Here is a 13,758-nt window from a genome sequence, read left to right on the forward strand (position 1 = left end):
AACTCCTGTTTTCGTATTTGGTTATTTATTAACAGACTGTAAACAGGATATTATTTATTAGCACATATCCCTGCAAGTAGAATTGCTCATTTTTCCAACATGGAAAACCATCTGCTGTTTTGCATTTTATTGGCATTGATTCCTGCATTTGAAACATCAGACTTTTTGATAACACAGTTCAGGAACATCAAGGTAAGTAGATAAAATCTATCAGGTAGCTACAGCTTCCATGATTATTTTTTTTATTTTTATTTTTATTTTTCATTATTATTATCATTTTTATTTCTACCAAAAGGCTTCATGAGCCTGAGCTTGCACCACTGAAGGCTGTAGGACCTAGGGTGACCAGATGTCCTGATATTAGGGGCTTTGTCTTACATAGGACCCTATTAGCCCCACACTCATCCCGATTTTTCACATTTGCTATCTGGTCACCCAACTAGGACCTTTGCCATTGACTTCTGTGGACATAGGATCAGAGCTCAGGTAGACTGGGCAGGCATGCACCTCCTGTGCTGCCAGTTGCACCAGGAAGAGGTGTCCCTGCCATTCTGCTGAAAGTAGTGGTTAGTCAGGTAGACAGGCTCCTGGCATTCTGTTGAATGAATCAGGTAGACACTTCCCTATTTGCTGAATGTATTGGGTAATTGAGACAGTTGATCTTGTAGGGCTGCAGAATGCTTCTGAGTTATTGTAAAAACTTTTGCATTTCTGTTTTAAAATCACTATCACTTTCACCACTCATAACCTTCCACAGTTTTCCTGTCCTTCCATCCCTCACCCAAATATAATAGAAGATGTTTTCAAGGTTTTTGTTTTCACAGCGGTAGAATAATTGTAGCACCTGATTATAGCACCTGTAAAATAAAACAAAATATTGGGGTGAGGGGAAACCCCACCAAAGAAAATTAGATATCAGAGACATAAAATGTCTGTCAGGTGATCATGTCCGTTAAACCTGGGTGCCAGCACAGGATTGTAAGCTACAGTGTATTTTATGACAATATGGCCTGCAAAACCATGCTCTGAAATGTCCCTAGCCTCTGTTTGCCAGAAGTTGGTAATGGGCGACAGGGGATGGATCATTTGATGATTACCCATTCCATTCATTCCCTCTCAAGCATCTGGCGTTGGCCACTGTGTGAAGACAATGCTAGACGGACCATTGGTCTGACCCAGTATACCTGTTTTTGTGTTCTTAGAGCTTCCACCGCATCGCCTGGGGGACATTATTCTATTCTTTGACTAGATCTTAGTGTAAGGAAATAGTTCCTAATACTCACTCTAAATATTCTTTTTGCTCGATTTCATGCCAAAGCTCCTAACAGCAACAATTTTTCATCCTTCTCTTGTGTTTTCATTTTCAAAGACTTGTAGATGATTATGGTAACGTCTGTTGTTTATCACAGTGGTCCCAATGGATAGGGCAAAGAGTTAGACCATTTCTTTTCCATTGACTAGTTGCATATGCTTTGACAAGTCTCTTAACCACTCTGTGCCTTAGTTTCCCTATCTACAGAATTGGGATAATGTTTATCCACCTTTTCAAAGTACTTTGAGATCTATGGCTGAAAATGCTCTTGAAATTACAAGTATTATTTAGAAAGGCAAAGTGGGTGAAGTAATATCTTTTATTGCACCAACTTGTATTGGTGAGAGAGACAAGCTTTTGAGCTAACACAGAGCTCTGCTTCAGGTCTGGGAAACTAACCCAAATCTGAAGAAAAGCTCAGTGTAAGTCAAAACCTTGTCTTTCTCACCAACAGAAGTTGGTCGAGTAAAAGATGTTACCTCAGCTAACTTGTCTCTCTAATATCCTGGCACCAACACCGCTACAACACTATACACAAGTACTGTATTATTATTTAATCATTATGTAACACAGTTATAACTTTCCTGCTTTCTTTATAAATTAGATCCCCTCCTGATACTTAATAATTTGTTTTTCTCTGTGTTTCCTCTAATGCTGAAACCTTTCTAAATTTAAGATGCTCTATGCTATATTCTTGGTAAGGTGTATGCAGAATCCTGTAAAGAGAAGAGCTGATTGTTCTCTTTGGTATGTCACTTTTATAATGGTACAATTCCACTGAAATAAGGGAAATCCCTGTGTCTCATCCTGCCCCATTCCCAGCTCACTGGAGTAAGGGGTTTGGCCAGAGGAACGGGTGTGAAAGGAGCAGCTCTATATTCTGATGATCCCCAACTGCCAAACTACTGTTGTGGCCATAGGCAGACAGGTACAATTTAGAGCAGCTCTGAATCTGCTCTAAATTGCTCAGGGGCCAAACAAGCCCCAGAATCAGAGGTGCCGTAAATCTCACTTTGCAACCCCTGCAGCTGTGCCAGGGGCACAAAGTAAAATTGTCAATGGCAAAGCTTTTTACTGGATAGATAGGCCTTGGAAATTGAAGTCCTCTGCCTATTCACAGTATGGATAACAGTGGTACAAGCTTCCTTACACTACCTTTTACCTACTCAGCTTTGGAGAAACCTCTTATACAGGTGTGAGGGGAGTTGTTTTTATGGCCTAGTAATTTCTGGGTTTCTCTGCTGAGGTTGTCAACTAGTTCACTGGTGAAGGTGGCTTTTGTAATGTTGCTGTCAGTCCCTTTTTTTGTCTTTAACCTCAAAGTAGCAAAATTATCAGAGAGGTGTGCCTAGGGCTCTCACTCTCTTCTCTCTATTTTCTTAGAAGCTCAAGTTCTTTTTTTCACCACTGACATTTTCTTCAGATTCCTTTGTATCTTTTGTGCCTGTTTTCTGTTTGTCTTTGTTCCTTCCATTGCAACACAGGATTAAATGATGCAGAATTTGGCAATATGTTATAGCACTAATGAACAAATATTATGTTTGAAAGAATCTTGTAGAAAATACTTTGGCATCACCATACAAAAATATTGACAGATACCTTGTTGCCTTGTGATTAAACAACCCCTATAGATATAAGATATTAAAAGTGCAGTCTGTCCTAAAATTAGGTATTCATATCTTATTTTGGGGATTCTGCAGGGACAGTGAAGCAGGCAAGATGTTAAATGGCTCTGACTTTAGTGGAGTCATCCAAACTGTATCCAATTGAATAATTTAAAAATGATCAGCTCAGTTACCAAGCCATTTATATCTTTCATTATCTAGAGTCTATAACAGACTTTTTGCCATCTGCATATATTTTATAATTCAACATCAAATAAAAGCAATGAAACTGCAGAACAATCTTAAGAAATACTTACAGCACTCAAGCAAAACTTTATCATAAAACTGTTGCAAAAGTATAGCTCTTACAGAAACTGTTATAAAAATATGTGAATATAACTCTTTTGCCTGGTGGAGTCAGCAACAATAAGGCCGGGTACAATATCTAGGAGTTTCTCTGAATAATACAAAACCAAACTGGGTTGAGTTCCCACCCAGTAATCTGGGAAAACTAAACATCGCACCAAGAGACAATGCTTCTCCACTCACAAGCATTGAGTCTGTGTATAACAAAACTAAACTTTTTAAAAGGGAAAGGGAACCCAGCATCAATTTAGGAAAACACCTCAACCACGATACAAAAGCATGTAACCAAAAGCAAACACCCACGCCACAGTGTGTTGGGCAGTGTCCTTTGCCTCAGCATCCCATCCTGGGGTGTGAAAGTCTAACGAACAAATGTCTGTTTAAACATGGCACTCCCCTTTCCCTCCACTGCACCCCACTCACACTTGGTTGTCCTTGGCCAGCAAAGACCCAGAGTTCAGAGCTGTGTTCACCTGGGTTCACGTCCCACCCCTGAAAAGGAGGAGAGGCATCAAGCGATGTCTCTGCTGCTGCCGCTTGCCCCTGCAACTGGCTTGCTGCTGCTGTTTTCTCTGCTACCACTTGCCATTGTTATTCACTGCCGCTCACTACTGCTGCCGCTGTTATCTCTGCTGCCATTGGCTGCTCACCATCTCTGGTGCTATTATGCTGGCTGTGAGGCCATGTTCTGAGGGTCCATCACTTAGCCCAGCTCTTAGTGATTTTGCTGGGTAGTGGGGAGCCTCTCTGCTGTCATCTTAGTTATTTTTCACTGCAACACTGTCCCCACACCAGGTCTAGGCTAGACCTGCTTATCAGTGATTTCAACTCTAGTAATCACTGAACAGAAACAACCAAAGCCAGTCAGCTCTGTCTTTAAACACTAGAGAGGGGAGGGATGGGTCAAATGGTGTAGAGGACTCTTTAGACAGAGTCCATATCCTCAGGAACACCTCTCCCAACTCCTTCTTTTCATTGGTATTTAGCATCCCTATCTCCTGCTTAGCAAGTGAGGTTCAGTTTAGGGGACCCCCCTCAATCAGAGCATGCTGGTACAGTTCTGTTGCCCTTTACTCAAACAATGAAGATAACATTTCATTGCTCCAACATTCAATACCAACATGATCTGTAACCCCAAACCAGCCAAAACTGATCCTTTTGGTAGAGCAGCTCTTTCTGCTGATGCTGAACAGGCAGAGTAGGTTTGTCTATGCAAATATGGTCTGTGCCTGAAGTCTTTTCCTCCCATTTGTCACTAGATGTCAGGGGAAAGCTCATTCAGACCCTGCTGACGTGTATAACAATAGTAGAATTATATAAAATTAAGCAGACACCATTGTCCCTTCCTTTTATGAGTCCATAATCAAAATTACTTAACTGATAGAGCTAAAGGTTGTAAGTGATTCTAGGCAGGAAGGCAAACATTTCATGCTGAAAGCAATAACTTTTAGGTTTTGTGTGAAGTGGCATAAGCAAAAAAAAATTTCTTTGCCAGTGGGATGGATTTTTTTCACATAGCTCTAAGTACACGTCTAAGTAGACAGGTCATCCAATTGGCTGTAATATAACCACAGAATAGATTTTAAAAGTGTCTTGAAGCTGTTATTTTTCCCACTACATGGAAATGATTACTTCAAAGTCACTTGACATTTCAAAGTAATTCTAATTTTTCAATCCCTTGGGTCTGTACCTCAGTGCAGTTTTCACTAGGATAGAGAGGCAGAGGAGAGGGGTGAGTAAGAATGATAAGAAATTCAATTTCGGAAAGAATGAGTTTGAAATGGCGGTTGGGCATTCATAAGTAAATATCTGAGGCACACTTGGAAAGAGGTATATATAGGAATCACTTGCATGGAGTTGGCAGTTGAGAACATAAGTGTAGTTGGATGCCAGAGAGGTAGAGTAGGTAGACGATTCTAGCCAGAAAGGAAGCATGGTCAAGTGGTTCGAGCATTAGCCTAAGAATTGAGAGACCTGTCTTCAAGTCTCTGTTCTGCCATGGACTTTTTTCTGTGTAACCTCAGGCAAGTCACTTAGGTCCAGATCCTCAAAGGTATTTGGGCACCTAGCCCCCCACTGGTAAGAGACTAAATACCTTTGAGAATTGAGGCATCTGACCTTCAGTTCCCCATCTGTAAAATGGGGGTAATAGCATTGCCTTACTTCACAGGGGTGTGTGTGAGGATAAATCAATTAAAGATTGTGAAGCTGTATTGTGGTAATGGGGGGCATATCCAGACCTTTAATAGTAATACATCTGTCAACATCTCAGTATGTTTGCTTTCATGTTAGGTGGAGTGTGTAAATATGAAAAGCCAGTTTTCCAAAAATAGAATGTCACCAATGGGACTTTGGACCAAGAGAGAGAAGAAACCTCTCTCTGTTTACACCCTTTCATGGTGACTTCATTCACCACCATGGTCCAGGTGAAATACTGTCACTTACAACAGTGGTGTGCAAACCAGGAGGCATGCTGCTTGGGGTGCAAGAGGTTCTCTGTGGGGGCATGAAGAAACTGGGATCCCACAGGTCCCACTGCCATAATAGCAGGAGCGGAATAAAAATAAAAATAAAAATAGAGTGAGCATTGCAGGGCAGGATGGGAGCAGAATTAAAAAATAGTCCTCCCGCACCACAAACAACATGAATATCCAGGCCAGCAGCTACTGCTCTCTGGCTGCCCAGCTCTGAAGGCAGCATTGCTGCTAGTAGCAGCAGCACAGAAATAAGGGATTACTTTAGATTACAAGTAATGGAAGGGATTCAGAACAGAATCTGCTGTGCCAGCCTTGCCTTTGGCAGACTTCTTGCTGGGTGTTCAATAACCACGACATCAGAACACACACCAGACTCTTAGTTTCTAAAGTGGTGGTAATCCCAGCTCTCCTTTACGGCTATGAGACTTGGGTGACCTACAGAAAACACCTGAAAAACATGGCGCACCAGCACATTCTCCAGAAGATCCTCAACATAAAATGTGTGGATTGCCTCACTAATGTCAGTGTCCTCACAGAGGCTAACATCTTCAGTGTTGAGGCCTTGATTATCCTGCACAAACTGAGGTGGAGCAGGCACTGAGTCTGCATGCCTGATGCACGCTTACCAAAACAATTGCTTTATGCCCACCTCATCAAAGGGAGAAAAGACATGAGAAGACTGAAAGAAACACTTCAAAGAGACCCTCAAGATAAACATCAAGAGATGTGGCATCGACATCACACATTGGGAGACAGTTGCCCGAGACAGGGCTAACTGGCGAAGACTTGTCAGAGAAGGATCAACCACTTTTGAGGAAAATTGCCTTGCCCTGGCCACAGAAAAATGCCAGAAAAATAAGGACAGACAACTGTCATGCAGCAATCGTGTCCCAGCCCTGCCTTCTAACACCACCTGTAACATCTGCCAATGAGTCTATGGTTCAAGGATCGGACTCCTCATTCATCAAAAGACCCATATAAAATAAAACCTGGGAAAGAGATCATCCTTGACCCAAGGGATTGCTGACAATGCGGGCGGGGCACAACAAATTTGGTGAATAGTAAGATATACATTGCAAATCTGAATATTTTGGGGTTCACATAATTAGCTCAAGTTCACAAACCCCCTTTTCCCCATGGAGATTCAATTTATTTTAAAAAGCCAAATTGTTCTCAATGTGAGAAAAACCTACCTAAGTGCCAGGAAACTGAGTTTCCCTGAGATCATGCCATTAGGTGGATCAGGTTTGTTCCCCCATTGGAATGAAAAGGGGTTCACCCCTTGAAACCCATGTATCTTGGGACACTCAGAGGTTCTTTAATTATTTCTGCTTTGTGCAGCAGAGGCAAGCACATACAAAGAGAAATCTATGCTATATATTAAGTACTGAAGAGACACCCTTCCCCCAAACGAACAAATGAACAAACGAAATTCATCACTACCACCAATCCACACTAGTACATGTGTGTGTCCTCTATGTCAGTGGTTTTCAACCAGGGGTACACGTACCCCTGGGAGTACGTAGAGATCTTCCAGGAGGGAAATCAATTAATTTAGGTATTGATCTAGTTTTACAACAGGCTACAGACAAATCACTAGCAAAGTCAGTACAAACTAAAATTTCATACAGATAATGACTTGTTTATACTGCGCTATATACTATACACTGAAATGTAAGTACAATATTTATATTCCAATTGATTTATCTTATTACATGGTAAAAATGAGAAAGTAAGCATCTTTTCAGTAATAGCGTGCTGTGACACTTGTATTTTTATATCTGATTTTGTAAGCAAGTAGTTTTTAGGTTTGGTGAAACTTGAAGGTATGCAAGACAAATCAGATTCTGGAAAGGGGCACAGTAGTATGGGAAGGTTGAGAGTCACTGCTGTATGTGGAATTTAGATTGTATTTAATTTTTCGTTAGAATTTTTCTCTCCCCTTCTCTCTTTCTCAGTTTATCTGTATTTGTTTTTCACTCTGTTCCATCTTTGCTCCTTTTTCAGTGTCTCCTGAGCAAAACTCAAACCCAGCAACATTCAAGTTCTAACTTCCAAATCCACAATTGTTGAGAACCATTATTAGCTAATCAGGGCTGCAGGGTTTGGGGCCTTATAAACAGAATAAGTGAGACACATAGTGAATGACTCACTCATTCTTTCCTTGGTAAAACTCGTACTATTTCCCACTGACTGCCAATATACACCCAGACTTAACTCCAGCACCCCAAAAAGTTGCCTAGAAATGGGAGTGCACATGGTACCAAAACACAAGGATAATCAACCTTGAGTTTACCAATTCTGGGCTGCCTCACTCACAAAAAGCTCCCATTTGACGTGAAAGATGTTGAAGTGCTATATAGACACTGAAGCGCTATGTAGATGCTAAATAGGTTTATATGTATGCAGAGTCTTACAATAGTCATGAGTCAGTTTTTCAATTTCTTCTCTTTACAGAAGCGAAGTGCTGATGAGTTGGTAAGTTCTCTTCTCATTTATAATTGAGGGTACTGTACCAATTGAGGGCTTGTTTTTGTCCAGGCTGCAGTGATGGATTCAAATTCCAGTTAAAATACTTTTGCTATTTTCAAGACTTGTATCATACTATAATGAGCACAGCACAAGTAATTGTTATTTCTAAGTACACATGGTAAATGGAGCATGCTAGTCTCTGAGGTGTTTGGTTTAGGTGATAGTAGTATATATAGTGTAATATTCCAAACTCAGAGTCAGTCAGGCTCTGTGCAGTAAAAGAGAATAAACAAATAATAGCTAATCCCATGTTGTATTTTAACAAATAACAAAATTGCTTGGCATTGTCTCTATGCCTCTAACAGAAACATTTAATCTTGTTTTAAGTATTTTGTTCAAGGAAGGCAAGTGACTTTATCTTCTCAGGTTGATGCCAGTTGGCATTTATTCCCCAGTTCAGCAGTCCATCCCTGTTCAGGAAGCATTTAAGCACAAATCTAAATACTTTGCTGAATTGAGGTATTAGATGACCACAGCCTGGCTGATTCACTATTTCCTCTCATCCCCAAGCATAAGAATCCTGGGGCACTTCTAAATGTTACTGTTGTGCAAAGGTTACATGTCACTACTGAAGAGTTACCTAAATGGTTGTATATATCTATTTGGCTATGTACTTATATAGCTCCATCACCATAATAACTGAGCACCTCCCAAGTATTTGCAAGAGATACAACAGCAATCTCCCTCCTTCATTACTTCCCTCCCAGCCTGTAGAAAAAATAGCTTCTGTTTTAAGTGGTCCACAGGCCTGCTGATGGATCTCCATTTAGTGGATTAATTTTACCCTTAGAATATCAATAATTTTACCTTTAGAATATCAATACCCTGAAATGAAATTATGAGTCCATCTATGGCACTTTTATACAAAGGCATCTTCTAGATGTGTGCTGCATGAGCCAGCCATTCAGCTACTGGTTACAATGATCAGTGGTATCATAAGCCAGAAGTACATTGTTGTTGAGTCCACCCTATACTGAGCATACACAGGAGTAATGGATGCAAAGACAATTATTTCAAAATGTTATAAATACCTGAAAGTAGGAGCTTACAGTAGCAGTGCCATCTCAATTCTGCAGATAGCATTTTGCTACTGAGGATATAGGTACTGTTAGTAGAATAATTATTTTCACATAGTAGCCTGATTATGAACAATATTAAAAACACCCAAACAAACTTCATTGTACCCAAGAAGTCCTGAACAAATACAGGACGTGTTATTTTCTGTTATGCAATGAAATGCTAGAACTCCCTACTATGATTATTTCTGTTTTATAGAATTATTACTGATTTACACAGCATTCAGATGTAACTGGTGTTTATTTTGCCATCTATTATTCTTCAGATTGTCAATGGCATAGAAATCTACAGCATGAAAATTGACAGCAAAGTGACTTCTCGATTTGCCCACAATGTCATCACTAGCCGTGTTGCCAATCGTGCCAATGTGTCTAAAGAAGTGTTTTTTGATGTTGAGCTCCCTAAGACAGCCTTCATTACCAATTTCAGCATGTGAGAAGAACTTATATTTCTAGCATGGACTAAGAATCTTTCTGAGTTTAATACAGAGATATATATACTAGCAGCATTAAGAAACTGAACTGAGATCTTCATTTTATTTTACTATTGGGTTGATTTCTAAATGTTAGTTGGACAAAATTAATGATGCAAATACAGATGCAGGGTATTTGTGGGACCTTCAGATAATTGTGCACCTGTGGCCTAAGACCACTAATTTGCAATTGTTTTCTGCCCTTCTGCAGGTGCCTAAAGGAAAATTTCCAGAAATACCACTCGTTCAAACCTGGGATCTCTAGAAAGATGTTCCATTGCCTACAGTGTTTCCCTGATGACATTATAGCTTCATTTATCCCATTATTGTAGAAGCAATATTTGAACATGGTAGCTGAAAGCAGATGAAGGCCAGAAAATGGAGGAAAATGTCACACCTTCTTGTCTTTAGTTACAAAATGTCGCTTGGTGTCATTGTTCAAAACATGATATTCATACTGCCATGGTCTAGGAGTTCACCAAAGATTTGAACAATGATTACCATCAGCCCAATTTTGATCTCATTTATTTTCAGGGAAGGAATTGGTCTTGATTTGGCCAGGTGTAGAACTCAGTGCTCTTAACTCCAGTTGAAGTAACTGGAAATGGGAGGTGTTCATCACCTCAGAGGAAGTCCTCAACACTTAGCAAGATCAGGTCCTAGAAACTGTGCTTGTTAGTGAACCAGTTGATGAACAGAGAGCCTATAATACTACTTTCACATATCAGTACAAATCATTCAGCTAAATTAGATACCTTTTCATCTGTAGGACAATTGATGGTGTTACCTATCCTGGGAATATAAAAGAAAAAGAAGTTGCAAAAAAGCAATATGAGAAGGCTGTTTCACAGGGACAGACTGCAGGTCTTGTCAAGTAAGTATGCTGATTTACAATGGGGTTAAACTTTTGATTTTCATATTCCAGCATCCTGTAGTTAAAAATGAAATTAGGAATGTATTTTTATAGCCTCTGTTAAAAGTTCATACTTTATATGAAAGAAGGATATTGGTTATAATGTAATAGAGAGATTACTTCTAGCTGTTCAGGGCATATCCATAACTGTGAAAGAGCTAATTATGCAACCCTTACTAAATGAATAGTACATATTCATGTGATTAATCCCACTCTGCTACCTGTGTAAGTGCTTCTCAGTATGAATTAATGCTAAAGAATGGGTTCCAGAAATCTCATTTCTCTGACACTCGCTTTTGTGGTGCTAGACTGTGCCTGGCTGTTGAGCAGGTGCACAGTAGGAGAGAAGGGACAAGGACCCTTTTTCTTATTTGTAATTGGTTTGTTTAACATTTCTAGGGCCTCTGGGAGAAAAACTGAAAAGTTCACTGTTTCGGTCAACATTGCAGCAGCCAGCAAAGTTACTTTTGAGCTCATCTATGAGGAACTGTTGAAGCGAAACTTTGGAAAATATGAGATGCTCATTAAAGTAAAACCAAAGCAGCTTGTCAGTCACTTTGAGGTAAATGGCATTGTGAATTAAATTGTCCCCTGCAGTGGTTACATTCTGTAATTATGTAAGAAATGAGAGACATTAACTCAAGATACAATGAAATTTTGTGCATATTTTGAAATAGGCATAGTAATATTCATAACAGATAAAGCAGGATACTGTGTTTTTCCACATCAGTTCACAATTGAGGGGAAAATCCTGAACACACTATCCTATGGCAATGGTGATTATGAACCAGGTTGAAAGCCTCAAACAGTGTATTTATTACTGATTTGCATACATAAGCTTTGCTAGTTGGGACAATTAATAAACCCTACAAAAGTAGGATATACTGGAGAGTGGGAAAGTCATCAAGACAACAAAGGGCAGGATGAACATGAGACACCCCTCTCACAAATGCCTTACTAGAGTAGCCCAAACCTTGATCAAACTGATGCCAAACACCACTTCCTGAATTCACAGACACACACAAATCATACCCTAGGATTCAAACCAAGGTCTCTTTTATGCCAGAGGTTGTTTGGACACTGTCCTTATCTGCCTTGCTAAAATCCACCTTCACTTCAATAATTTTCTGATGTGTATGCTCAGAAGATACTTTAAAAGGATATACTTTGAAACTCTTCAAAGAATACTTAAATCATTATTTACAGCACTATGCCTAAGACAAAAACAATATTGCAGCATAAACAAATCATAATCAAATAATGGCCTCATGCTAATAGCAGTGTGATATTTTCAGAAAAAATGAGTGGTTCTTCAACATCTGACCCAAATCTTTGTGAGCAGTAGTAAAACAGTAACTTTGTTTTCTCTTTTTTAAATCTCCAGCAAGAAGGTAGGTAGGTCACATCTAACTACCTGTAGAGATCTGATTCAAACATGAATGCTACTTTGCATTATGAAGGCAGATTTCTCTTTTACTAAGAAATTCCTTATTCTGCATATACAGTTGCTCACTGTCTTCCATCTAAGTTGTTTGTTACACGTGTGGGCTTATCTATGACAGTGTATTTTCAATGAACATTTCAGATCCAGGTAAACATCTTTGAACCCCAAGGTATCAGTGAGCTGGAAGCACAAGGAACATTCATCACCAATGATCTGTCACAAGTTATTAAAAAATCTTTCTCAGGAAAAAAGGTACAATGTCTAATAACCTCAGTAGAGAATGAGTTAGTTATATTTTTTCTGCTTGCTAACCAAGTCAGATCATTATGAAATAATAAATGTCAGCACAATATATTGGGCTAATGCAAACATAAATGTACTGGCCAGGAGTGGGGACCAATGGGATAACACAATAACTGTTTTTCAACTCTGATTTCTGTAAGGCCCTCTTCACAGGATTGCTTTAAATCGTGTCATCTTGGAACAGCCTTCTATGGATTATTACCCTAGCACAGACTATCCAGGTGCTCTGGCTATGCCCGTTCCCTCCTACCCTTCTAACAAAACCCCTAGAATGGGGCCAGGAAAGGAGCCAGCCTAGAGGAATTACACAGGCTCTTTATGAACGAAAAAGGAGGGGATCCCTTTCCCCTCCGGCATTATGGGGTATTATTCAGAGGCCATCTACAGCCCTTTTATGCCTCTGAAGGTGACATAAAGGTGACAGCATAAGGAAGAATTCAGGAGATTAATTTTAAATTGACCCTATTCCTTTTTAAAGCATTAAGTGTTTGGAACCAGGGATTTGGTTTGAGCCTTGGCCTATTGGGTATTTCTGCTCTGACATCCACTTATTATTATTATTTGTTATATGTATTACAGTAGTGCTTTAGGCTAGGGTCCCTTTGTGCTAGGCAGTGCACAGACAGAGGGGTGGTTCTTAGATAGGCAGGTGACTTTTGCTGTTGATGCCACATGGGTATAACTTGCTCTCCATAACTATACACCTTACACTCTACTTCCCCACTTTCAACAACATCTAAAATCACCCCCTTTGCTGGAGCACTTTTTAATATAATAGGTTTTATATATTTGTATGCTGATGTAGTTAGCATTTTCATCTCTAATAGTTGTTGAGGCGAGGGCTTTATACTAATATTTTATTATTAACGCATTTTTATTAGTTTGTAGAGACACTCAAAATAATAAAATATTGACTTGGGTCTAGATAACTTGATTAAAATGTCAGCTGTTTTATGTTAACCTGTTTTATCATTGGGACTTTCACATTTCTGTACACACATTTGTCTCCGACACAAACCTTCTCGTGTTTTGAATTTTACGTTGTTATTAAAGTTTTGAGTCAAATAAGGATTTCTGCTTTCAGGGCCATGTGTCTTTCAAGCCAACCATTGATCAACAGCGAACCTGTTCAAATTGTTCAACATCACTGTTGGATGGAGATTTTACAATAAAGTACGATGTGAAGAGAGATCATCCAGGTGATTTACAGGTAAATTCAAAAGTTTACATTTTCAGCTCAGCATGGGTAGTAAGTTGA

At 39.5% G+C, this 13,758-nt stretch overlaps 1 protein-coding gene across 1 annotated transcript in view; it reads left to right on the plus strand.

The window, feature by feature from the left end:
* Positions 1–81: 81 nt before the first annotated feature.
* The window catches only part of LOC137166406 (inter-alpha-trypsin inhibitor heavy chain H3-like), a 33,246-nt gene continuing 19,569 nt past the window's right edge, over positions 82–13,758 (plus strand). The window contains exons 1-7 of the mRNA XM_067568110.1: positions 82–192; positions 8,217–8,237; positions 9,634–9,800; positions 10,610–10,714; positions 11,153–11,315; positions 12,339–12,449; positions 13,585–13,710. Coding sequence (XP_067424211.1) covers positions 100–192; positions 8,217–8,237; positions 9,634–9,800; positions 10,610–10,714; positions 11,153–11,315; positions 12,339–12,449; positions 13,585–13,710 — 786 coding nt within the window. The 5' untranslated portion in view covers positions 82–99. The remainder of the gene's footprint in view (positions 193–8,216; positions 8,238–9,633; positions 9,801–10,609; positions 10,715–11,152; positions 11,316–12,338; positions 12,450–13,584; positions 13,711–13,758) is intronic.

This window comes from Emydura macquarii, unplaced genomic scaffold (assembly GCF_026122565.2).
Source record: "Emydura macquarii macquarii isolate MOO-44397 ecotype Brisbane River unplaced genomic scaffold, CSIRO-AGI_Emac_v2 contig_2846, whole genome shotgun sequence".
NCBI lineage: Eukaryota > Metazoa > Chordata > Testudines > Chelidae > Emydura > Emydura macquarii.